Source organism: Diuraphis noxia, unplaced genomic scaffold (genome assembly GCF_037042655.1).
Source record: "Diuraphis noxia isolate RWA-SAM2 unplaced genomic scaffold, SU_Dnox_SAM2 contig0004, whole genome shotgun sequence".
In the NCBI taxonomy this organism is placed as follows: Eukaryota; Metazoa; Arthropoda; class Insecta; order Hemiptera; family Aphididae; genus Diuraphis; species Diuraphis noxia.
The window spans coordinates 30,910,396-30,936,561 of NW_028301714.1; the positions used below are offsets into that span (position 1 = coordinate 30,910,396).

The 26,166-nt window shown below is 29.5% G+C and overlaps 5 protein-coding genes across 12 annotated transcripts; 3 read left to right on the top strand and 2 right to left on the bottom strand.

Moving 5' to 3' along the window:
* The first annotated feature begins 82 nt into the window (after positions 1-82).
* Positions 83-3,903, top strand: LOC107167241 (WD repeat domain 54-like). The gene is made up of 6 exons (XM_015516205.2): positions 83-201; positions 442-706; positions 2,738-2,918; positions 2,975-3,185; positions 3,328-3,577; positions 3,635-3,903. Exons 2-6 carry the CDS (start codon positions 455-457, stop codon positions 3,773-3,775), a joined length of 1,035 nt encoding a protein of 344 aa, XP_015371691.2. The 5' UTR covers positions 83-201; positions 442-454; the 3' UTR covers positions 3,776-3,903.
* Positions 3,770-7,969, bottom strand: LOC107167242 (nucleoplasmin-like protein). Of its 4 annotated transcripts, none has more exons than XM_015516209.2 (6): positions 7,746-7,969; positions 6,802-6,914; positions 6,521-6,740; positions 6,238-6,329; positions 6,093-6,176; positions 3,770-4,152 (listed from the first exon to the last, which is right to left on the bottom strand). In XM_015516209.2, exons 1-6 carry the CDS (start codon positions 7,765-7,767, stop codon positions 4,144-4,146), a joined length of 540 nt encoding a protein of 179 aa, XP_015371695.1. In that variant the 5' UTR covers positions 7,768-7,969; the 3' UTR covers positions 3,770-4,143. The 4 variants fall into 4 exon arrangements, with proteins under 4 accessions (XP_015371695.1, XP_015371694.1, XP_015371693.1 ...); XM_015516208.2 differs by having other exon boundaries at positions 6,089-6,176; XM_015516207.2 differs by having other exon boundaries at positions 6,238-6,332.
* Positions 7,970-8,159: 190 nt separating this feature from the next.
* Sil1 (Sil1 nucleotide exchange factor) lies at positions 8,160-10,955 on the top strand. Of its 2 annotated transcripts, XM_015516189.2 has the most exons (8): positions 8,160-8,392; positions 8,459-8,743; positions 9,188-9,324; positions 9,416-9,663; positions 9,837-10,011; positions 10,098-10,241; positions 10,309-10,469; positions 10,534-10,955. In XM_015516189.2, exons 1-8 carry the CDS (start codon positions 8,317-8,319, stop codon positions 10,802-10,804), a joined length of 1,497 nt encoding a protein of 498 aa, XP_015371675.2. In that variant the 5' UTR covers positions 8,160-8,316; the 3' UTR covers positions 10,805-10,955. The 2 variants fall into 2 exon arrangements, with proteins under 2 accessions (XP_015371675.2, XP_015371676.2); XM_015516190.2 differs by having other exon boundaries at positions 8,160-8,743.
* Positions 10,956-11,588: 633 nt separating this feature from the next.
* Positions 11,589-17,643, bottom strand: LOC107167239 (armadillo segment polarity protein-like). 2 transcript variants are annotated; one of them, XM_015516202.2, is made up of 12 exons: positions 17,020-17,639; positions 16,683-16,907; positions 16,313-16,620; positions 16,078-16,232; positions 15,661-15,980; positions 15,440-15,585; positions 14,861-15,070; positions 14,542-14,796; positions 14,174-14,471; positions 13,961-14,103; positions 13,477-13,567; positions 11,589-12,090 (listed from the first exon to the last, which is right to left on the bottom strand). In XM_015516202.2, exons 1-12 carry the CDS (start codon positions 17,039-17,041, stop codon positions 11,966-11,968), a joined length of 2,298 nt encoding a protein of 765 aa, XP_015371688.1. In that variant the 5' UTR covers positions 17,042-17,639; the 3' UTR covers positions 11,589-11,965. The 2 variants fall into 2 exon arrangements, with proteins under 2 accessions (XP_015371688.1, XP_015371689.1); XM_015516203.2 differs by lacking the exon at positions 13,477-13,567 and having other exon boundaries at positions 17,020-17,643.
* A 231-nt stretch (positions 17,644-17,874) lies between these two features.
* Positions 17,875-25,886, top strand: arm (armadillo). 3 transcript variants are annotated; one of them, XM_015516200.2, is made up of 14 exons: positions 17,875-18,322; positions 18,753-18,781; positions 18,875-19,078; positions 19,138-19,325; positions 19,413-19,562; positions 19,636-19,790; positions 19,865-20,166; positions 20,238-20,383; positions 21,148-21,357; positions 21,423-21,677; positions 21,778-22,111; positions 22,184-22,335; positions 22,402-22,426; positions 24,891-25,032. In XM_015516200.2, the coding sequence occupies exons 2-13, from the start codon at positions 18,763-18,765 to the stop codon at positions 22,423-22,425; spliced, it is 2,139 nt and encodes a 712-aa protein (XP_015371686.2). In that variant the 5' UTR covers positions 17,875-18,322; positions 18,753-18,762; the 3' UTR covers position 22,426; positions 24,891-25,032. The 3 variants fall into 3 exon arrangements, with proteins under 3 accessions (XP_015371686.2, XP_015371687.2, XP_015371684.2); XM_015516198.2 differs by lacking the exon at positions 22,402-22,426 and adding an exon at positions 22,604-22,691 and having other exon boundaries at positions 17,878-18,322; positions 24,891-25,886; XM_015516201.2 differs by lacking the exon at positions 22,402-22,426 and having other exon boundaries at positions 17,876-18,322; positions 24,891-25,886.
* Positions 25,887-26,166: the final 280 nt, after the last annotated feature.

Consider the following 26,166-nt stretch of genomic DNA (forward strand, 5'->3'; position numbering starts at 1 on the left):
TAATATGTCTATGAATTAGGATTATTTATAGTTTTTCCCGAGACGGTTCTCATAATTTTAAGTTTTAATATCGGTAACACCGATAACAATATCATTATCTTATCACAATAAAACAAAGTGGCAAGACGTGCATCTCCATAAATTCTCCACTTCCCCAGGGCTAAGACGAGCCCATGAGCGATTGTCGATGTCGAATCGATCGTAAGATTTTTGGAAATCTACATTAGATAATCATAACACTTTATTCAACCCTCCTCCCGGCTTTGTTTGCATATGATTGCGTTTACGTTTACTTGCACAGCTACTACTGCTTTAGGTTCTGTAACAATTGCACCTACATGATAATATAATATGATTGTGGACAAATAACTAGTAGAGACCTATGACCTTGCCGACTTGGTAATCCTTTCTCATTGACTAAAATAACTTGTTAATCCTTAGATTTATTTCATAAATGCACGTGGTATTACCCAGCACCTACGGACGTCAGATGTTATACAAAAAGGAAAAACAAATTTTCGTCAAGGGTACTGTGTCTGCGGTCACGAACAACGTTGCCGTGAACGTATCCAAATATCAAAAACCGCTGAACGGTTATGCTATCATCGACCGGCAAACGGTTCACATTATAGATACAGAAAATTCCGGGGATAACGCAGCCGACGTTCCACAGTATTGTCTCGATACGAAAACTGATGTCACTCAAGTAAAATGATTACATAAAGAACAATAATTAAAATAGTGTTATTTGAATTTCGGATCTGGGGGGAATTTTTTTTTAAGTTTTAAGCCAACTGGCAAAATTATGGAATCTTTCAACCCAATTACTAATTTTCCATGGTACCTAGACGTAATCCACGACGCCATTGTGCTTTCTTAAGAAAAAATGCTGTAAATCGGAAAAAAAATGAAATTATACTATATTACGTTTAATTGTATACATTTTTTGTATCAATTATAAATGTACGAAGTACAATTTGTCTATCTGATCGTTGAAAATATGTTATGTATTAAAAGTTAGTTTAATGATGACATACACAGAATTGGATTTTGTTTTTGTCTAAAATAAAGTAAATAGATAAAAAAGGGATTCCTCAGCATTTTTCACAAACAAAAATTGTGGGTTACCATAAGAAAAACGCATCAATATTCTATCGAATTTGAGTCAAATTTTCCCACATAAGAGTAAAAATTTCGATAAAGTTTAACGTTATATTATAATCAATAATTAATTAAATTACTATCATTATTATTATTATAAAGATATTAAAAATGTGTAGTGAGGAGGTAGTTGTATTACATTTGAACTTAATTTTAAACTTTTAAATTCTGTTATTAAACATGACTAAAAATAAATATGGATAATATATTTCAGCAATCAGTACATTTTATTTTGGTATGCCACGTGAAAATGTCTAAACCAGAATTACATTTTTACCAAGTAAACAATTTTAAATAATTAATAACGAGAGTATTTAGAATGAGAATAGATATCAAAACAACAGTATCTATTGGTAAAATATAAATTTAAATTGAATAATCCATTACATTCATATTATGGTCATACCACTCATACCTGACTGAGCTTCAAAACTTTACTAAGTAATAAGACTTGATAGGACAGCCAGGGCAGGATACCCGAATTTGTTGTTTTTGTCTTTCAAGTGCATAACATAGTAAAAACTGTTTAGTGTGGTATAGAACCACTCAGTCTGTACTCCTAATAAAAACATCAAAAGTTAACACTCAATATGGAAGATAATATTTGTGTGTCCTATCGTTATTATTTGTTATAGTACTTTTAAAAATCTGATATTCTTAAGTTTTCAAACTTCAGTAACTTATGATATAGTTAAAATTATCCCATTTCCATTGTGAAAATTTGGTCTCTTCGTTATATCTAGGGCCAACAATTATATGCCCTAGAACAAATTTTATTTTTAATTTAATGATTTATATTTTTATATATGTATTATTTAATATTCCATAATATCAATGATTGCCAATGATTTATGTGGTATTAATAGTTTTCATTTTCGACATTTTAAAATAATTTAGTAACAACGCACCGCACAAGTATAAACCACAATCCATGTGCCATGTCTGACGATTACGATAGGTAAGATAATGGAATATAACGGCACATAATTGTTGACACTCATGATTAGTGATTAAGATTAATGTATTAGTCATGTATAGTAATGAGTGAAACAAACTAATTTATTGTACTTCGAGAGTCTAAATATGCTATAAAAATATACAAAATAAAATTTCATGTACACAATACAGCATCATTAGGTTATGATACAAATATTGGTATGAACACTATGAACTAGATATTTTATGAACCAATCAATAAAAATAAACCAATGGATACAAGCGTTGGCCCTAATTATAACTATAGACTTATTGGTTCTTTCCCGCGCGAAACAGTTTTTTCGATGTTATGCACTTGTAAGACTGAGATAACACATGCGGTTTGCGAGTATCTCGTTTCTTAACGAATCCAAATATCATTAAAGTTGATTCCCTGATCCCTCTAGACCTAGCCGATACTAGAATACCACAATTTTTCGTTGACTGAAAATAAAACGACCCAGACTCTCAAGTATAATAATTATTTATATTAAAATTAACACATTTCTTAGTTTACTAATATCAGTAATGTCTTTAAATATTTGGAAATCCGTATACATACAATTCTGAAACCAGTATGATGGTATTTTCTTATCTTTAGATATTCTGGTGCACACTTGGTTACATAAATTGCCTAGTAGTCACTTGTTCAGAAGGCCTTATTATTTATGATTGTGACCAACAGTTCAAACGCATATATACTCATAACTGTGAGGACAAAAATATGAAGGAGAAATATGCAAAAGGGATAGCGGCATTTGAGTGCACTTACTTGTGTGTTGGTACGTGGATTAAGTGTTAATCCTTTTAAGACTATAACACTTAACTACTTGTACAGGTAATAGTAACGGATCAATCAGAGTGTTTGGACCAGATGAAGATGGAGAAGTGGTGTTTTTAGACCGAAAGCTGTTTCACGGGTCACCTATTACAGACATGTCGTCTTACAAACATAATTTGGTGTCTTGTGATGAGTCCGGTTGTACAGTACTTTCACAAATTGATTGCGGAGAATTGATGATTGTTGCAAGATCTAGAGTTTTTGGGGGGTTGGTAAAACAAAAGAATATTTAAGCACTGTGCACCGTTTGCCACTTTCACGTTTAACAATAAACACATCTGAAGGACTGTTCAATATTAATGAGCCTTAGATACCTCATTATAATTTATAATACAGTCCATATATTTTAGACATCCATGCACTACAGCAGAAATGACTAGAATCGGACTAATGGCCATAGGTTATGGATGTGGAACGATTCGTATATTTGACCCAACTGTCAAACTTATAAACGGAGATGCCGAAGATCAGCTACCAATGATAATCCAGATATCTGCACACGCTAGATGTATTACATCAATGTCAGCAGCCAAAGATGTGGATTTATTATTGAGCGTATCAGAAGATTCATGGATTAGAATTTGGAAAATCAGCTCTACGGTAATAATAATTAATATTTAATGATAACATATCTCGAAATTACATTTTACATTTCAGACAGCAACATTAGTATATTGCTACATGAAAGAAGATACTATGTTTGTGGGATGCCACTTCATTACTAGAAACGGATCAAAATTTTGTACTACAGCATATGATTCACCATATATAACATGTTACTCATTAAACCAGTTGTAGGATATGTAACTTTATTTTAAAAATAAACAAATTAAGGTGAATGGGGTAAAAAATATGAATTTAAAACAAGACATTGAATTTATATTGTATAAGTGGATGGCTTAAATAATAAAAAAAAATACATTAGATATTATGAATATATAATTTTAGAAATTTCAATATTCTGGATGTTTCTATATGCAGATAACAGATAGGATAGCCTTATTATAAGTTAAATGTCTTAACTATTACTTACAGAAGGTCAGACTAAAAAAAAACACTTTGAAATTAAAAAACCTTAATTGTTAAATAAATTAACACCAGAGGACAGTGTCTCTTGTTTCATTTGGAATTTACACATCCAGGAACATTAAAGCCTGATGTTAAGTTTAATTAATCTGAAACAAATAAATAAATAAATTAGCACATCAGATGTACTAACTAGGTTTACAACATGATACATAATTGAAACAAAAAGAAGATTTACAGAAGTCTACGCAGTATTTTTAATATTATCCAAACCCTTATATTGTATTTTTATCCTTAATATTAGGAAATTGACTTATTCATCAAAGTGAACTATATAAGCCCGCGAGTATTTACCCATTAGGATATCTCCCGAAATAATAGATTTCAAAATTCTGGTTTTATTATAAGGCTCATAGAGATAAGAACTAAAATCATTTCATGTTAAAATTCATTTTAATGTAATTATTAAAAAAAAAAAAAAAAATAAAAGATAGTTTATTATTACCAAAAATAATATATTCTTTATTAAATTCCAAAAAAAAATTCACTATAGCCATTTTGTAGAATTTATTTTTCTGAAATAATTGAATTTTTAAAATTATATTTTAATATCTTTTTCTAGTTTTGAAGAAATAAAATATGATTATAACTAGGCACACTGAAAGCATTCAGCTGGACGTACGAGCTGTCGCACAATGTTTCACATGGTTGATAACACTTTGTTAAATAATTAGCATTTTTCTAGATGCTAAAAAAAAGGATATTCAACAAAAAATGGCCATAGAAATTTTTTTTTTTTTGGAAATAAATAAAAATTATATTATTTTTGACTTTTTTTAATCAAAACATTAAATTAAAATATGGAATAATTTTAGTTTTTATCTCTAAGAGACTGAATAACAAAATCAGAATTTTTATATCTATTATTTCATAAATATTGCAATGGGTAAATCATCACTGGAAACCATAAATATATATTATTATCATAGAGAGGGTACGCTTTATATGTTAATTGTAACTTGTTCTTACATTCAACTTGTAAAATAATCATATGTGATATAAATGTGTAGATTCATAAGTGTTAGATCAGAGAGAACAAATAGCACAATGAAAATATTTGACACTCTAAACCAAGGGGTAATAGTTTCATGGGAAACTAGGATCATTAGAAAAATGATGAGGCTGGAACTTTTTATTATTGTTCACAAGTATACTTGACACAGAACCATAAAGTTCAGTACTAAAGCAAAATATTAATAGCAGTCCATTGATTTCAGATCTATAAGTATGCCTATAGTCTCCACATAATTTGTCGATAAACTTAATTCTACTCTACTTTTAGTCACATTAAGTAGGACCTTAGTGATGGTCTAGCATCATTATTTCGAATTTTGGATAATTTAATACTGAAGATTCTAAAGTATTACTTACTAGAATAATGGAAAAACTACTTTATTTAAAAATAAATTTTAGGTTAAGTAAATTAAACCACAGACACACAATGATAGTAAAACGCTAGTTACTATCCAGATATCATGAGTGATATATCGTGAATACGTTGATAGTTACTATCACATTAACTACTGATACACTACGGAAACTATATACCTAATTTTTCTATCATTGTGTGATAATAGCTTTAAAATTTATACAATCTTAAGGGGATTGGAAGCGTTGATTTTTTATCTTGGTCTAACACACGTGGTACATACAATACGCCTGACAAAAATTTAGGTACTTCTAGTTGTTTGATTTAAAATATATAAAGATGTGTTAATAGATATACAAGTTTACTTTGCATTGGTCAAAGTACTTTTTTGATTGTTGCAATATTTTGATAAGAATAAATACTTAAAATTGTATAAATTTGTCAATTTTTTTTTAAAATATGTTTCGACCGATGCAAAGTTAACTTGTATACCAATCCAAAAATCTTTACATATCTTAAATCGAGCAACTAGAAGTACTTTAATTTTTATCAGGCGTTTGTATGTTCCACGTGTGTTAGACAAAGCAGAAAATCACAGCTTCCAATCCCCTTAACTGCAACATATCTTAGATGGTTTAGTATAAAAATGTAATTACCAACTTCGTTATCAATTTTAGGCCTCTTAGCTGCTTTACCGCCCTTTGAATTAGAATTGGCTGCTATTTTACGTTTTTTTTCATCAACCTATAAAAAATAATATAGTAAAAATAATACATCTTTAAAAATTTTTGTGGATTCTACATACACTATTTTTTTCTTCAAGTTCTTCTTCTTCTTCCTCCTCAAATTCTTCATCAATTTCATCATCATCCTCTTCATCAGCCATTCCTTCACCAGCTACTCCAAGTAAATTTTTTTTTATTTTTAATAACCATTAAATTATAATATTTAAATTATTTAAATCTTAAAAATTTAGCTCAGAAATGAAAAAAGGTTCATCAGATTTTTAATCAGACGCAAATTACCCAAAAATAATTCATCATCGTTAAATAAATGAATAAAAATAATCATTGCTTATTAATACTTACTACCAACTGAGTGATTTCCCAATAGATGGATTGGACCATTGCCTTTTACAAGTTTAAATGTAACTGGGGGGTCTGGGAATAAAAGATCAAGTACACATTGACTGTGACCGGTACCTCCTTTCAATACAACAACAGGAAACTTAATATCAGACTTGTAACCCATTGCTTCCACTTCGATTACATTTACTTCATCATCAGGTACTTCAGGTCCAAGAACAGCCTACAAAAATTAAATAAAGATAAGTTGGAGAAATTATAACGAAAAAAAAATTAATATTAACCTGTTTGACAAGCAAAGTATGTTCACCCCGGAAAACATGAGAACTGTCATTGGCATCTGGTTTTACATCAGGATCCCACACTTCGGTAGCCTTAGTCTTATCCAAAGTAACTCCTATAAATTGTTTGGACAGTAATAAATTATTATTGTTACACAAAAAGAACATTTTAAAGCCATCCCTTAATATACAATATAATTCTCAAACATTGATTAAATTATTGGTGAATAAAATTAGCACTGCACCATACCTCGGGCCAAACAAATTATCGTTGTTACTTGTGGTAGCAGCCATGTAGCGAGGCCAAAATAAAAAACCGAGAAATCGGGTGCGCGAGATAGGAGACGACTTCGGAGGTGGTTCTTTCGCCTTGTAACGGCCATGGGTCATGCTCTCTTATATAAGCACAACGTAATTTGACGAGAGAACGTACAAGTGAAAATCGAAGTGCGCACCGTTAGGCATATAGACGAAAGAGATGTATGAATCTAGCAGGCATGCGTCAAAACATAGAAAAGTTTAATTGACGACACAAGTCACATCCATCGGGAAGAAACGGAAATAGATTTTAAGTCACGCACGAGGTGAAAAATAAAATATTAAGATATCGCTGAACGGTTTTCGATTGAAAACGCAGACAATGAGAACAATGATGAACAATTTATTCGCCGGGAAAATATTTTCATACACAAAGAGTGGGTTACCCGGACCATGTGACTTTTTAGGCCGTTTGCTGGGAGGCCACTTTGAGGGATAAAAAATCGCGCGTTGTTGACGATTATAAAAATTTATGAAAACGTGTTAACCACGCGAAACGCATACAACCTTCATCGGTGTAGACGTGAGGAAGTAACGCGAAAAAAATATGAAACGTGCGAAGTGCGCGACCATATTTATAACATTGGCACACGTCGTGCAAAAAGTTATCACGCAGTCATCATACTCACCCCAAAAGTAGTCTTCAGTCATTCTGACGTTTCGAAAGTTTATTGACGTGAAAATGTATTAAGAGTGACTGTCGATGCGTTTATTGAAAAAACGGGTTGTTGGTAAAAAGAGTTCTTGTAACACTGAAAATTGCATACAATGTATACAGTACGACAACTGCAACAGTAATGGCCGACAGCAGTTTTCGACGTCGTCGCCTTCGTCGTTGCCGGTAAACAAAATCCGTTGTCTGCCTATTCCACCCGACCATCCGTGGCGCTACCTACGGACGCCATGCCGGGTCAGTGCTGCCGTATGTAAGGGAGAAAAAACAGTTCAGACTGAACGTATGGTATGCCCGTCGTATTCACCTTATCTGTTCGTTTCTCATTGGATGCTATAATTGCCGGGTTATCTGTATAGAGTTCGGATTTTGCTTTTTAATTTTATGAGCGACTGAGAAACTTTAAAACAAAATAAATAATAATAACCATTAACCAGCCAACCAGGAACAACAACATTTTAACAGTTCATAACTTTAACAGTTGAATACCACAACATCCAATTATTTACCATGTTTTAATTTTTTTTATGACAACGCCGTCATCATTCCTACAGATGTTTATCCGGGCGATATTTTGGCTGTTTTGTTTCAATATTTGCACAGGCAGCCTATTTTATTTTAGTTGAACCCATTATATCAAACCTTGCGTAACACGTCGACTCTTTACAGACTCAGATTTTCAATTACTCATCTACAGAACGTCCAGCTTACGTACAATAAACGCGAAAAAAATGTTTCAAATGTCTATAGTCAAATTATTTTTGGTGATTCTTGTAGCTGCATCGCTGTGTGCCTTTTGGTATCTGGACATAGTGTTTTTTCACTGGGACCGAGTATTACCCCAACCCGAAGAAATGGTTGTTGATACAGTGACAGAATTTCCAAAAAATGTTACGACTTTCAATGAGCCTAAAGAATTTGTACCTACAAACGAATGGCAAATAATCAATGAAGGTATACAATTCAATTTTGTAATATTAAGTAACTATAGGTGAACTATAAATTTGTTCTAATTCAATATTTTAATATTCCTTAAATATAATTGGTAAATAAAGGGTTAGATTAGAATTTCTCTTTTTATCATTCTCAATACCCTAACAAATATATTCTGCATTTTATATTCATATCAAAATGAATTTTAACATTAAAAACCATTCTATTTTGGCTATTTGAATTATATTATCTCATATACATTTATTTTTCTTTGCTCCTGAATTAAGGAAACCATAGTTAAATATTATTTCAGGTACATTATCATTGTTTTTAATTTGAGCTCTTGATCCATCTATTACTGATAATCATAGGTTAATATAATTATTTTACCAGTCAACATTTCGCTTAATTATTAAGTTCATCCAAAATATGTAAATTAGTAACAATATTTATATTTTTCTATAGATCAACCTATTCCTCCTGGACTTCATGTACAAATTGATCTTCAGACCGGTGTGAAAAAAGCTAAATTAATGGAGGACAATAAAAAGAACAATACAAATAGTTTGGCCATTTCAGACTCTAATAATCTAAATAACATTGTATGCAATTTGTGTACTAATGTACTATTGTACTAAAAATAAATCATATTTTACTTGTTACAAATTAAAATGTTCCCAAATGTATTTACAGAAAGATATAAAGAATCCATCAGATAATTCACACAAATTTAGATCATATGAAAAACTTAAAGAAGATCTTAAAGATTTAAACATGACTATCAAAAGTGATATGGATGTCATGGATGAACTTTCTAAAAAATTTCAGGAACAACTAAAATTGTATGATGAAAGTGATAAAAATCTTCAGAATATTTTAATTGATCTTGAATATCTCTTACATCAAGTTGACACAGCAGAAGTTTTTGTAAAAAATAAAGGGTATGTGAATTTTGTTACCTTGTTTTAATGCTTGATGAATTTTGTTAAACCTTATCAGTTATAGCTAAAACACTATGTTAACTTGTGTTATATTATGTTGATTGACTATTATTTAACTTTTTTAATTAAATTATTAGTTAACCTATTAATTCAATATAATTGTTGTTTTGCAGGATACAATTAATTATAATTCCTTGTCTTAATAGTAATTCAAGTTTTATGAAAGCACAGGGAGCACTGCTTCTTGGTTCTGCTGCTTCTAATAATCAAAAAGTTCAAATTGCCTCTCTTAAAAATAATGTTATACCACTTTTATTAAAGTATATTGATGATGAATATTCCTTTTCTGTTAGTACATATCATATCTAACTGTTTAAATAATATTTATATCGTTGAATTTGATTAATTGTAATTCTTAATATATTTTTACCCAGGTTCAAAAAAATTGTATCTTTGCTTTATCATCAATTACTAGACGATTTCCCTTAGCGCAAAAACAAATAATAGATAATAATGGTATTCAAACTTTTATGTCTATATTTAAAAGGCCTACAACCGAATTCAATACTAAACTTAAGGTAACCATTATTTTATTTTATCTTTTATTGATAATACTAATAATTTTATTTTATTTTAACATACTAGTTAAAAGTTACTCAACTTTTAGAAGACTTAACTATAGAAATTGAAGATGCTATACTAACATTTAAAGAAGAAACTAATAAGAAGTTAAGCACAGAGGCAGCCGAAAGAGTTCGTCAGTATGAAGGTTTGCACTTGAAAGATATACTTGTAAAAAATGGATGGTATGTTTAAAATTTTATTCATGTTAGATTTTATTGAATTTTCACTCTTTAATCTTTTGAAAAGGTGCAACATTTTGGGAAATGAGTTAATTGTACTCTCTCACCAAATACCACTTGAAGAAGAAAACCATGAAATGGTTGAAGCTGCTGGAAAATCTTTGTTAGCAATGCAAAAATTATGCAAAGTTAAATTACACGGGAATAAGGAGCTATATCAATCATTTTTCACATTAGAAACTTATTATAAAAAATTACTACAAAATGATGTATTTTTTGATGAGTTATATCAGTTAACAACTGAGTTGACTAACACTTATGACCCTGTGTTAGAATAATATTATTTTGTTTAGTATAGCTTATATATTTATGAAATTGTGTGTAACCAAAAATCTAATATACTAATTATTTTTTTCTGTGATATAATGTTTATATAGTTTTTAATTATTTGAATTATACATATATAATATATATATAAAAAAGGTGTTACTTGGTTTCATGACTCATAATATATCCTTGTGTCTCAATTTACTCATTTTATGTACCTGAAAAGAACATCCTGCAACAGATTTGTTCCTAATTTTATCTAATAATGCACAAAGTATTGAAGTCTAGTTAGATCGATATAAAGTCTAATTAAAATATGTATAAAAGTATTTATATTATAAAACTATGCTTCAATGCAAGTTACTAGGAATAAATGTTGCTCAAGTGCTATGCTCTCAAAATCTCGTATGTTTTCCAACAACCATCTAGCATCTAGCTGGTATTTTGGAAAGAAAACAGTGTAAAAAAAACAAAATTAACGAAATCAGATTTATTCAAGGGTTGTGGTCAGTCAAACATCAGTCGCTGCCTTAGGTCATTCTTAAACAAGACATTTATTAACTCTTAAGGGATATCATTGTAATTGGTAAGCATTTTAATAATTCTCATTTGCTTTTGGAATCATATTATATCGTTTGTATATAATATAAACAAGAAAATTGTTGTTCTTATTCTTAGAAACCCATACTCTTAACTCACAATTATTATAACCAAATTTGAACAAAGATAATATTTTGCAAAACTCATAGTATCAGTTAGGGACATAATTTGTCTATACATAAAACAAAAAAAACATTGAAGCATTAAACATTCAAATTTAATAATAATGTAAAATTACATACTACACAGTACACATAATAAAAAAAAATATTTCATATAAGTCTCAATGATAAATAAAACACTAATTTAAGAAGTTCAGTTTACTTATTTTGCTGTCTTACTATTGCTGGGATTCAGCGATTAAATATTAAACAGTCAATGATTGATTTAAACTTAAAATATTTAATTATATCCATCTGTAAGTAAATTTCCATATTAAATGATATTTATACTTAATTTATGGCATATATAAAAACTAAATTTATAATATAAATCTGTAATCCAAATAATTTAAAATAAACGTATACACTTTGAAAATAAATTTCAAATTCATGCCATCATTCATCTCATCATTAGAGTGGCAAAGAAGTCATGTCATTTTGAATGACAAAATCGACATCCATTGAGCCATAACTGGAATCTTGTTGAGGACAAATTTCTAATCCTTCCATCGAATCTAAGGGTAGCGTGTCATACCCTGGAAAACATGTTAAATATTACATCAATATAAGGTGTTATAATCATCCAAAATAAAATATAATAATTTTAACTGTTAGTAAACTCTTATTAAGACGTTAGTGTTCATAAAAATAATTTTTGAATATTTTAGTCATATTATGTACTTAATAATTTATGATTTATACAAAAACTAAATTATTGTTTAGATGGATGAAGAAATATTAAAGCTTAAGAATTTAATAGAATATAGATTATTACTCAGTAAACTGAAGGCACAGTTGGTATTAAAAGAATGTTAGTAACTAACCTAATTATTACTTTCCTAAATAAAACTTTAATTGGCTGAAATTATATTAAACAGTAATAAAAATAATTATAGATCCTATTCAGACTCAAAAATAAATACTGAGAATGTCCAACAAAAAGAAATAACTTCTAGTATTTCTAACAGGTGCTCAGGAGTTTTAGTAAATGCTCTTTTTGATTTGTCTGAGAACATCCATGAGAAGTAAGATGTAAATTTGAAAACACATTTTCTTGATGTAATATATATTACTATATTTTGCAAAATCTTGCATATTTATGAATTTTAGTACCATATTACTTATTTTTAATTTTAACTTTAAGTTTATTCTCATATATGATGGAATCAAGCATATTTTGTTAAATTTTTAATCATTTAGTTAATTATTTCTATAATTAAAATTTGAATTTTTAGAGATATTGAAGTTTAAATAAATTACATTCTATTTCCTATTTTTAGCGCATATTATTAAAGTGCTAAAAGTACAATTCAGAACCTTGCTTATCAGTTTGAAAGAAAATTATGAAAAAGTAAGGACTCAATAAAATTTTGATTCATATTTAATATCAAAGTTTAAAATAAATTTAAGCATTGTAAATTGTTCGGAATATGTTGAGCTCAAGGTTTTACAGTTTAAATATAATATACAACTTATATATTATATATTATAATTCACATACAATAGATAAAACATAATCAAAAAGTTTGAAGTATTTCAAGAATGACAAAAGATAAATTTTTTTTTTGTCAATAAACATTGCCATAGAATAATAAAAACGACACTATCGGGTGGCTAATGTTAATGCCTATTTTTGTATGACATAACTAAATACTTTAAATTTTATTGATTTAATCATTTAAAAGTTTGCGTTTTTGAACACTAAAGTTTAATCCATCCCTAATTATTGTGTTTTAATACTCACAAAATATACAATAAAAAAAAAGTTAGTCTTTTTAGTTGGTATTTGTTAGTACTATAACTTACCAAATCCTCAAGCAATGCGACGAAATAGAAAAAAAATGAGGTTAAGCAATATTACGTTATCTAATATCTAAAATGAAAATACATTCAAGCAGTGATTTTTTTTATATAAAGTGTACCTGAAGCACTGTGTTTGGGTGACCCTACACCACTGTAGACAGTGCTCAATCCTTGACCATACATATCATACTCGTTCGCACCTATCATATCCTGTTGGTTGAAAAACACACAAAAGCTCAAACAATGTACAAGTGTGCAAATTTTCTAATATATATAATGCCTAACTAAAAAAAATAAAAACAACTTCATACAATCATACCTGGGCACTAATAATACTGTAATAGAAATACAAATTATGGTGTGAAGCTAAACATGTATGTATTGAAAAAAGTATAATTATTGAACTATGTGCAGGAATTAAATTGTTATGTTATACAACTAACTTATGGATCAATTTGGAACACACAATCTAATTTAATTACAGGACTTACCAAAACAGAATGTTCATAGATAAATGTTATGTAGATGGATATCTCACGCTTTTATTTTTAAATCAAATATTTGCACACTACCTAATAAAAATTTAAACTTTATATTATATACCTGAAGATCTGGTGCTATACCAAGATCGCCAGAAGGCCATAAATTTTGATCTTCACTAAATAAAGAGTTGCCGAGTTCCATTGACAAACATTTTTGTAATTTATGTTCAGAAACCCTAGATAGAATAGCAGCTGCACATGTAGCTACAAAAATTCAAAAATTATTTTATCAATTTTGTATATTATTTAAAATAATAATAATATAAATACTAACCAAGAGCTTCATTTCCACAATGCAATAATTCACTAAGTGAGGCAGTTCCTCCTTCAGCTTCTATCATATCTGCACCTTCTTTATCCACAGCTAATTCGTTTAATGTGTCAGCTGCTATACGTTGTATATTTTCAAAGTTGTTAAATAATAACTGTATTAATATAGCCATAAATCCTTGCTGAGAGCGCATTATCGATCGGCTTTGTGATTCTTTAGCTAAAATATGTAAAGTTCCAATAACACATTCAATAACCTCTTCCATACGAACTCCTTCTGGTTTTACACTAGTATTTGAATGCTGTAATAGATATAGGTTATAAATATTATATTATAAATCATTTGTAATATATTAATATAAAAATAATTACATTTTGAAGATCTTGAAAAGCACGCATTGAAAGTCCTACTAAATTATGTATGGCATTATGTTCGCGAAGTAGTCCATGCGTTGCTTTGCATTGTGCTATATTTTTTATCAGACCAATTACAGCTTTAATAAGAGGCCAATGAGATGATGGTTGCAATAGCTTGGCTACCACTTGAGCACCACCTGATCGACAAACTGCATTTTGAGCGTTTTCAACTTCAGCATGTCCTGATGTTATATGTCTTAAAGCACAAACCTAAAAAAAAAAAAAATAATTTATAAATAATTCAAGTCATAAAACTATGTAAATGAAATGTTACAGCAGGTTTAGTTATCTCTTCATTGTCTCCAGCATTCATGATTGCACGTACAAGAGCTTCCACACCTCCAAACTGGCATACCGTTAACTTATTCCTCTGGTTATTACATGTCAAATTCGATAATATTCCAGCAGCACAAGTTACAATATTTATATTTGTGTGACCCAATGCTGCGACTAGCGATTGCAAAAGTTGTTCTAATCCATCAACCTAAAATATTTTTAACTAAATATAACTCATGACTATAAAAATAATTATTTTTATTTACATAAACATTGAAAAATTATTATATACATCCTTAATCTAATATACCTAAAATGTATTATTTATTGAATTAAAGAAAATTATTTTAATGGACACAAAATGTATCGAAAAAAAAACTTTTTAGAGATGTGTAATAGAGATCATTAAAATAAAACAATAATTAATGTATGAAAGAAAGTTGTCAGTTAAAGGACAGTAGTTTTGAATACATAAAAAGGATTAGAAAATTAAATATTCATTATATTATGATATTCAAATTTTGAATTATAAATTTATATTGATATTTACAAAATTAATTAATATTGTTTAAATTACCTTTGTTCCTGCGTCTGATAAGTTTCTCAAAGTCCATAGAACATTATATACTAATTGTTGACTGTCATGTTGAAGATGCATTGCTAAAGCTTGCATTCCACCAGCTTCCACAATAGCTGGCTTGTTTCGTGAACATACAGAAAGAACTAAAAATATATAAATCGTTAATAAGATGTATACAATAATTTAGATAATTATAAAGTATAATAACTATTTTATACCTTTAAGAACACGACAAGTGAGCCATAATAATTTCTCATAATTATATGAACGCATAATGCGCACAAGTTCAACATGCCCTTGAGCAGCTAGTATTATTAATTTGCTTTCTTGATTTCCACAAGCCAAAATATGTAGACAATCAGTGATGATGGTTAAAAACTTAACAGTAATCGAATGGCTATTCGACTTGAATGTCAACAAAGATATCATTTTTTGTAAGCCACCAGCTACACGAACAGCCATTTTAGAACCATCTTGATGCAATAATAAATTATGAATAGTTATCACAGCATCTCGTAAAATAGATACAACTGGAGAACTATAAATATTAATTTAAAATAAATAAAATCATGAACATGTCATACATATTGTATATAATTAATGGCTAAGATTTAAATAAAACAATGTTAAATCACCTCATTAATTTAACCAAAGCTGGTATTCCTCCACTCTTGAAAATTGCTAATAAACCTTGACGGTGATTAGACAAATTTCGTAATGTTCCAACTGCACCAATTGTGGTTTCCAAATCGTTGCTGTTTGAAATAGATTTAACTAATGTACCAATCATCTATAAGATTTAATTTTATGTAAGTTCAATGAATTTCAAACAAATTATTTTGAAATTATTTTTTTTAAATAGATTTATACCTGTGGGCTATTTATAATAGCATGCAAAGCAGCTTCTCTATTAGACAGCTGATAAACCATGACGGCTGCTTGGGATACAACTACTTGATCTTCATCATTCAACAATTTGATTAGTTCTGGAATAGCCCAGGTGGCAAGTTCAGCATTATCTTGGTAGTTGATCAAATTGACAACAGCATATTTCAACATTTGGCTTGGTCCAGTCATATTTTGAACATTTGCAGCACTGTTGACATTGAATTGAGTGGGCATTTCTACTTCATCTTCTAAATTTTCACCACACGTTTGGCCTAAATGTTGGTTCATTCCTAAAAACATTATAACTATAAAATATCTATGCTACATGTGAACAATAATTTCATTATAATACCTTCAACTTGGTCATGTGGAAAAGATTGCGGGAACCCTTGATCAAGATCAAACAAAAGTCGGTCCCTCTCCATATCATCTTCTTTAGTAGTTATAGAATGTGTCTGGGTACTACCTCCAGATTGTATGCCCGAATCTGGTAAATACTGGCCGCTTTGCTGCCATACTAGCGATGGATCTTTGATGTCCATGGTCTCGTTGATTGGGTTCACCATGTTTCCGGACACTATTATGTGTGAACATAAATAATGTAATGTATATTGTACTTAGATAAGAATAAATGAATAATGAAAGATAAAAACAATAACTGAAAAGTAGTCATCATGAAAAATACGTACTTCCTCTAGGTTGGTAGCTCATGGTTGCCGGCAGGTATTACGACCGTATAGGTACTCACAAGCCAGTAGCCACAACACAATAAATTGATTGAGACTTACACGCTGACGCGCAAAGTTTTTTGGACGTTGCAATCGACCGAATAAGACACTGAAGAGATCGTTGTTATCGTGGTGTTCTTTTTTTTTTTTACATATAATTAATGTTTCTCTTGCGTCTGTTGTCAAATAGAAAAGCTTCGATCGTCTATAGCTTTGAATGAACAACTACCGAAATTCGGACGCACCACAAACATACGGAGATCGGAGTTGAAGCGCTACAAAATGGCGATGGGGAGGTATTCCCGATTGTCCTGTACCGAGTGTGTAGTGTATACAGACTACAGAGCAGTGAGCACTATAACTATGCACCGGGGGTGTAACTGTGTAAGAACTAAGAAGGATCCGCCGTGGGCCGTGGCAGCCTGACGGTAGTACACTTGTTTCTACCTATATACAATATATATATACGTCATGTAGGCGAGTGCATACTCCACGTCTGGACCGCGTAATACGAAGCGCAGGTCCCAGTAAACACTTTAATATGGTACACACCAGTGGATAATGGTGGGAAACACAGTCACCGACACACACAACTATAAAACTACGCAAGTCACCAAGAACAACATAATATTGTGTTACAATATTATACAAGGTAAGTTTACACATATAACATACATAATAATTATTATTATTCTACTTTCAACCACTCCCGCTTCTTACGCTCGATAATATTGCAGCGGTGGTCACACTGGCAGAATCCGTGCCGACGAGGAAAATATTCGTATCGACCCGACCACCACCTACTCACTAGTGGCGTAGTATTTTCGTAGTAAATACTACTAAATAGTAATACGCTGCCACCACCGACTCGTCTGCTGTAGACTATAGTGCCAATGTAAGCATAATATCCTGTTCGGAGTGCAGTGCTCGCATTCACTGCCCCCACCGCTCTCGCGCATTCCGTAATCCGTTCTTGTCTTTTTTTTTTCTGTTTCTTTCCTATTATTATTGTTGTGATTGTACGCCTACTCGGCCATATTTATTCTCCCACAGTCAGTGACTCAGTAGTGAATTGTGATCTGAGTGAGAGAATTGTAAAAAGTATTGATAGTGGCGAACGGTATTACGCGATCCATAGCATTAATATTATTACAGGCCTTCGTGATATTGTAATGTTAACGTGTTACTTGTTTCATTTTTTTTTCTGCTGATCGTCTTCTCTATTCCGCTGGATTGTAGCTGCCGTTTTGGATATTGTTCAAAAGTAAGTTTTCTCGATGAGACGTAGTCGTCACATTTGATATAATATTAATCTTATCCATTTTCGATTAATCTGACTATATTACTTGCTACCTGTCCCGTGCATATTGTGTCTCGTACCCTTCAAGAGGAATCTAAGTACTTAAGTCTTGTAGAATTATTGTTATATGTCTATAATATTTTTTTACAAAATAAATCTTTGTTCATGTCTGGTTGAATCATACAGGTTTGTCAAACTGACGTACTGTACAATGTACAAATCATATAAAATACTTGGTAAACAATGCATGACTAAACACATACTATGAGTCATTCAATCTTTAGGAATACCATATTACCATTTTGGAATTATATCATCAAAAAATTATGTTATTTAGACTTAGACAAACCTTTGTAGTATATTAATCAGTAATCTATTTTATTTATTTTTGTAGCTCTAACAGAATGTATCAATCACGAGTGTGTAAGTATAGTTGCCAAACATTCATCTATTATAATTTAGTCTATTATAAGCCATAAAATCATAATTTAATTTCATATTTTAAATATTGTTAAGTGCCGAGTAACACAGGTTATTCAAAGGATACAGCCATGATGTGGCAACAAGGTGGACAGTACTTACCAGAGTCTGGTATCCACTCTGGTGGAACCACCCAAGCACATTCTATCACTGATAAAGAAGATGATTTAGAACGTGACCAATTGATCTATGAACTAAATCAAGGATTTTCACATGGATTTACTCAAGATCAAGTTGATGGTAAATTTTATGATTATAATTAAACATATACTTATAACTAATTTAAAATGTAATTTCAGAAATGAATCAACAATTGAGTCAGTCACGTACCCAAAGAGTACGAGCTGCAATGTTTCCAGAAACACTTGAAGAAGGAATTGAAATTCCTTCTACGCAATTCAATCAAGGACAGTTGACAGCTGTCCAACGGTTAGCTGAGCCAAGTCAAATGCTTAAACATGCCGTAGTTAATTTGATTAATTATCAGGTAAATATTAAGTTAAACAACTTTTTTATCACATAAAATTGTAAACTATCAGCGATATTTTATTAAATTTATATTTTTATGTTTAAGGATGATGCTGATTTAGCAACAAGAGCTATCCCAGAACTCATAAAATTATTGAATGATGAAGACCAAGTTGTTGTATCACAAGCTGCCATGATGGTTCACCAATTATCAAAAAAAGAAGCATCACGCCATGCAATCATGAACAGTCCTCAAGTAAATTTAATTTTGAATCTTCTGTTTATTCATATTTTATTGTTTACCCTTATAATGATTGATTTATGTGTAGATGGTCGCTGCATTAGTGAAAGCATTGTCAAATAGTAATGATTTAGAAATGACTAAAGGTGCAGTTGGCACTTTACACAACTTATCACATCATCGACAAGGACTTTTAGCTATATTTAAAAGTGGAGGGATACCGGCACTGGTTAAATTACTTAGGTAATTAATTACCAATTAGTAATTAATTTGTCATTTAACTAATTCAATAATATATATGTATATATTGTTTTTAGTTCTCCTGTTGAGTCTATATTATATTATGCTATAACAACTTTACATAATTTATTGTTACACCAAGAGGGTTCAAAAATGGCAGTTCGTCTTGCTGGAGGTCTACAAAAAATGGTAGCACTTTTGCAACGAAACAATGTCAAATTTTTGACAATCATAACTGATTGCTTACAAATATTAGCATATGGTAATCAAGAAAGTAAATTAATTATACTTGCCTCACAAGGACCCATTGAACTTGTACGTATTATGCGTTCATATGACTACGAGAAGCTTTTGTGGACAACATCTAGAGTTTTAAAAGGTATTTAACTATATTATTTAATATTTATCATTTTAAAATGTAATTTATAATTATATAAATGTTGTTTTTAGTATTGTCTGTGTGTTCAAGTAACAAACCAGCAATTGTGGAAGCTGGTGGCATGCAAGCTCTTGCGATGCATTTACAACATGGAAGTCAACGCTTGGTACAAAATGCTTTATGGACCTTGCGTAACTTGTCTGACGCTGGGACAAAGGTATTTTATTATCTATTTATAATGTTGAAAATGTAATTAACATCATACTAGCTGATCCTTCACACACATTTGCTTGTAAAAAAATTAAATGCTTGGATTTCAGATTTATACCTTCTTAAATGTGAACTGAAAAAAATGTTTAACAGTGTTTTAAGTTGCTTTAATCAAATATATAAATAACATTAAAGTTATATCCAATCATTTTAACTACCATTTTTTTACTGAATCTATTGACGGACTTATTTATATGAAAATCAGGCCTAGACTGAATTTGCTTAATGTTTTGGTTTTATATCTATATTATTTACTAATTATTTCTACTGAACATGATAGTGTTACCTATGATAAATTAAATAATACTAGTAAATGAAATCTGTCTTTTAACTCTGTCAGATCTTAAATGTAAACTATACATATTTTTAACTCAGCCATTTGGACGTTTTTGACCAAATATAAAATACATGTCTAAAATTATATCCAATTACCATAACTATTTTATTTTTTGTAAGCTATAATATGCAAACAAAAATATATTTGTTGTAAGTCAAAAGATCCCTAGTGAGTCCCTTTTTAAAATAAAAACATAACAAATTGGCTAAGAGGTGCATATTATCCTCAGGTATAGGATTACCACCTACTGGATTACCTATGTACCAAATTTCAGAACCATAAGCGCGATATTAACTCATATTATCATGTATTAATATTTAATATAGATTACATTATATTAATATGTTTGATAAAATTTCAATTTTATTTTTAAGGTTGATGGGCTAGAACAGTTATTGCAATCATTGGTAATTGCTTTAAATCATTCAGATGTAAATGTAGTTACTTGTGCTGCTGGAATTTTATCAAATTTGACTTGTAATAATCAACGTAATAAAGTTACTGTGGTTCAAGTGGGTGGTGTCGAAGCACTAGTACAGACAATAATGAACGCTGGAGATCGTGAAGAAATAACTGAACCGGCTGTAAATGAAATTGTTGAAATAAAACTGTATTGATAGTTTGAATTAAAAAAATATGTATATTTCAGGTGTGTGCTTTGAGACATTTGACATCTAGACATGTTGAATCAGATAGTGCTCAAAATGCTATACGCCACATTGGAGGTATTCAAGTTATAGTAAAGTTGTTACAACCTCCTTCCCGTTGGCCACTTGTCAAAGCTGCTATTGGATTAATTCGAAATGTAGCTCAGTGTCAAGGTAATCATGTGCCATTAAGAGAACATGGTGCAATTCACCATTTAATACGTTTATTGATGAGAGCGTTTCAAGATATTCAAAGAGTATGTAATACATTACTGTATGCATATTAATATATTATCAATTTTAAATTTGATACATAATATTATAATAATATATACTATTTTCAATTTGACTGTACAGACATCTACAACTAGTAGTGTAGCAGGATCAGGCAGATCACAATCAGGTGGTGTTTATGCTGATGGAGTGCGCATGGAAGAAATTGTTGAAGGCACTACCGGTGCATTACATATTCTTGCCAGAGAATCGCACAATCGAGTGCTTATGCGCTCCCAACAAGGACTGATAGCAGTATTAGTTCAATTGTTATTTAATGATATTGAAAACGTTCAACGAGTGGCTGCTGGTGCTCTGTGTGAGTTAGCTATTGATAAAGATGGGGCAGATATGATTGAAGCAGAAGGTGCAACAGCACCACTAACTGAACTATTACATTCCCGAAATGAAGGAGTTGGTAAGTATAAATTAGTTTTATGTATGAAATGATTATTTTATGTTTTTTTTTTTTTTATCATTTTGTTTAAAGCAACATATGCAGCAGCTGTTTTATTCCGAATGTCTGAAGATAAACCTAATGATTATAAAAAACGGTTATCAGCAGAGCTGAGTAATTCACTATGCCGTGAAGATCAGAATACATGGCCACCTAATGATCTTGGAATGGGGCCTGATCTTCAGGTAATTAAAACTATTGACACTTCTTCTTTTTTTCAAGTCTGATTTAATATAAAATGTTTCTATTAGCCAGAGGCATACATCGCTTGTTGAGGTATGTTTTGGAAAAAACATTAAAATGTCGTTGCTTTTATCTCAAAAATGTATATATTATATAATTTTCTAAGTTAATGCATGGTGTTTTGTACACCTAGGCAGTGTTGGCATGGAATATTATTTATTTTATTATTGTTTTGTACAGTAGTTAGACTTTTTGTTATTTTGTAAACAGGATGCATATGATTTGTATAGTCATGGACTTGGTAGCGTTCATAATGGAATGGGCCCAATGAGACGTAACAATTACCATCAACAGTCAGGTACACACATATTTTAGATCTAGTGATTAAATTTGCTTAACTATACTAATTATTATTCTGCGCTTGTTTTGCATGCAATTCTACATTAACAGTAAGTACAATGTAAATAAATTCCTCATAAAAATATTTAATATTTATCAATTTTTGTTAAAAAAAAATTAATATTGAATGTTTAATTTACTTTATATTAACAATATATTATGAGAACAGTTAGAATAAGGGGATTAAGGGACATTGTAGTGAAGCTCAGTCACTTGTTTTAAACTATCTGTTGCTCACTAGAAAATTCAGGACCACTTTTCTCTATTTATACAACGGTTCATTTGATAGAATATTGCCTACTGTATATCAACTAATCAGTTATAAAATAAAACATTATTATTATTAAACCTTTTAGCTAACTAAACCTTTTTGTAAATAATACAGGTGTAACAAGAAGCCATTTCTTTTTAATTTCCTTATATAAGTATATTTTTTAAGTTCTTTGTAATTATTTATTATTTGTATCATTTTTGTCATACTTTAAATTTAAATGTTTAACTAGTATCAATTTTTTTTTTTATCTGGTTTTTCTGTTACAGTTCATACTCTATATCAATAATAGTTGAAAAATATAGCATATTTCTATTAATTCTCATCGTAGACAATATAATCCATAACAAATGGCAACCATTTATATTATACATAGGCTGTAAAAAATTTGATGCCGCTATTTAAAAAAAATATTGTACACATTTCTCTACTCGATACTTGATTAAATAATAAAATATTATTGTAGGTTTATTAGCCACAATATGTACATATATATAATATGTGAAAACAAGTAAAAACATAAAATTAAAATATAATAAAATATATTTTATATTTATAAAAATATAAAATAATCATATTATAAAAAATAACGAACCATTAACTTATACTTTTCTTTTTATTATTATTGATTAATAATAAAATTATTAATTAATTATTGATAACAATATTATCTATGATTGATTATTACTATTTCAAATTTTCGATATATTTAAATGAAAATTTAAAATATCATGATAGTATGCGGTGCCCGTGCCCCTAAATCCGTGGTTGTGTAAGCTGAAGCCTACACTGCTTACGCCTTAATCCGGGCCTGATTATAAATATAAAATATAAACAAAAGAGTGTTTAATTTTTGCGAGCCAAAATTAAGTTCATGTCAGTGGCGGATATATCCTTGTTCTGGGGGGAGGGGGTGAAATTTCAAATCCACAGAGATAATGATGTTCAACCCCCCCCCCCTATTATTTTATTAGGAAATATTTAACTATAATCTGTACAAAAATATAAATAACAACACTTTTTTTCAATATAAATATTTCTTTAAAATATAAAAAAAGACATTAATTGTTGGTATAACATAATTATAAAAAAATAAAATATTTAGTAAAATTGAAAAGAGATATTTACAATATAAAATTTCTATTTTTTCTACTAAAAAAAATATTGTACCAAAAAATCAATTAGCAGATAAAACCAATATAAATATTTAAATATTTGCAATCAATGGTTGTAGCCAATATTGTAATAACGTACATTGGTGACAAATAGCCTAAGGGGGGGTGGTCCATCAATTATTCCCCCGCCACGCCCGCCCTCGATATCCGCCACTGGTTCATACGTAAGTTACTTCATAGTAGCTTATAGAGCTGGGGTCTTCAACCTTTTTAGGCAGCTGGGCGCTGTCCTATTATTAGTAAAAGATCTTGTTGGTCATATTAGTAACAAACTTTTTTTTAGTTTCTTGACTGTTTGAGTACCATATTTTCATTTTCTAAACAAAATTATTACAGTTATATCTGGTAAGAGACCCATATAGATGTTTACTCATTAAATACTATTGAAACAAATACCAAAGATAAAGCAAAATATAATAATTTCAATTTTTAAAACAATAATATTTTTAAATTTGAATATATAACTTTGATTAAATAACTAATAAACAATATTGTTATGAAAGTAATTTTAACCTTACTCCCACCATAATTTTAACTAACCCAATTAAATTATACATTTCAATATTTCTTATATAAGACATTTAAATATAATCTTTTATTTTTTAATAAACTGGCTTTAATCATAATGATCCTACTAATCTACTATCCTAATATATTAACTTAACTATGTAATGCATGTAAACAATAAACAATTTATTTTGTATTTTTTAAGGGTATGACACGTTACCAATAGACGCTATGCAAGGTTTAGAAATATGTTCTCAACAAGAATCCAACTGTAGTCCGATGGACGTAGTAACAGCTAATGATATTGATTTTGGTCGTCTAGGAGATTTACCTGAACCACCTCAAGACAACAATCAAGTAGCTGCTTGGTATGATACTGACCTATAAATTTGATTGAAATAATAACTTAACCTTATAAGTATTAAATATGAAATAGATTAAATTTTTATATTGTAAATAAATTACAAATCACCTTAGTTATTTGGACATGGTCAGATAACTCGATTCATATATAACCTTGGGTTGTAAAGTGGTCCAAATAACATAACTCTGTTTTTTTTGGCGAAAATGAGCCAAGAGGTTACATATAATAACTACTGATGTTGATATAGCTTAAAAAATATACACGAGGTCCATTTAAATAAAACAAACTATGAATCAGCTAGCAACATCATCATTATTATTAAACCTCTAGCACTATTATGAATTATTAACATGTTGTAATTTATTTAATGTAATGTACGTATTATTCTTACATTTTTAATAGTGTATATTTGCTTTATATAAATTAGTATAATATATTATTATTTTCCCAAACATGAAACCAAAAATTAAAAAAGTTCTTAATGTTTTTTGTAGTAGTTGAAAATTATTGATCTCTGTTATTCTACATGTTTTTGTTTACAGTGATTTATTTTTAATGAAATAATTAAATGTGTAAATTGAATGAATTTGTTATTATAACTGATTACACATTCATAGAAATTATTATTTTATTTTTAACAATATATTAATTTCATTGTTATAATATTTTTGTGTTTACATATGACTAGATAAATCATCTAAATATTTTCATTTTATATTATATTATATGATATTATTTATTATACTTATTATGTACCAACATTATATTATACTTTCAATTTTATTAAATACATCTTTTTTTATCAAAATAAATAAATAAATTTGATATTGTACTGTATATTCATTAAATTATATTTTCTTTTGAATGTAAAATACCAATATTTTGGAATTATTTGTATTTAGGTGTAATCACTTACTCTATTTGCATATTATTATGTAAGTATTACAGAATTTATTAAAGTAATAATTTTAAGGCTGATACTCTGATACCTTTGAAAAAGTAGATATTTTTAAATACCTTAAAGTGAATTTAACCAAAATGGGGATTGGAACATTGAAATTAATAGTAGTTAAACCTAAAACATACTTCATTCTACTAAAATATTTCACATCAACGT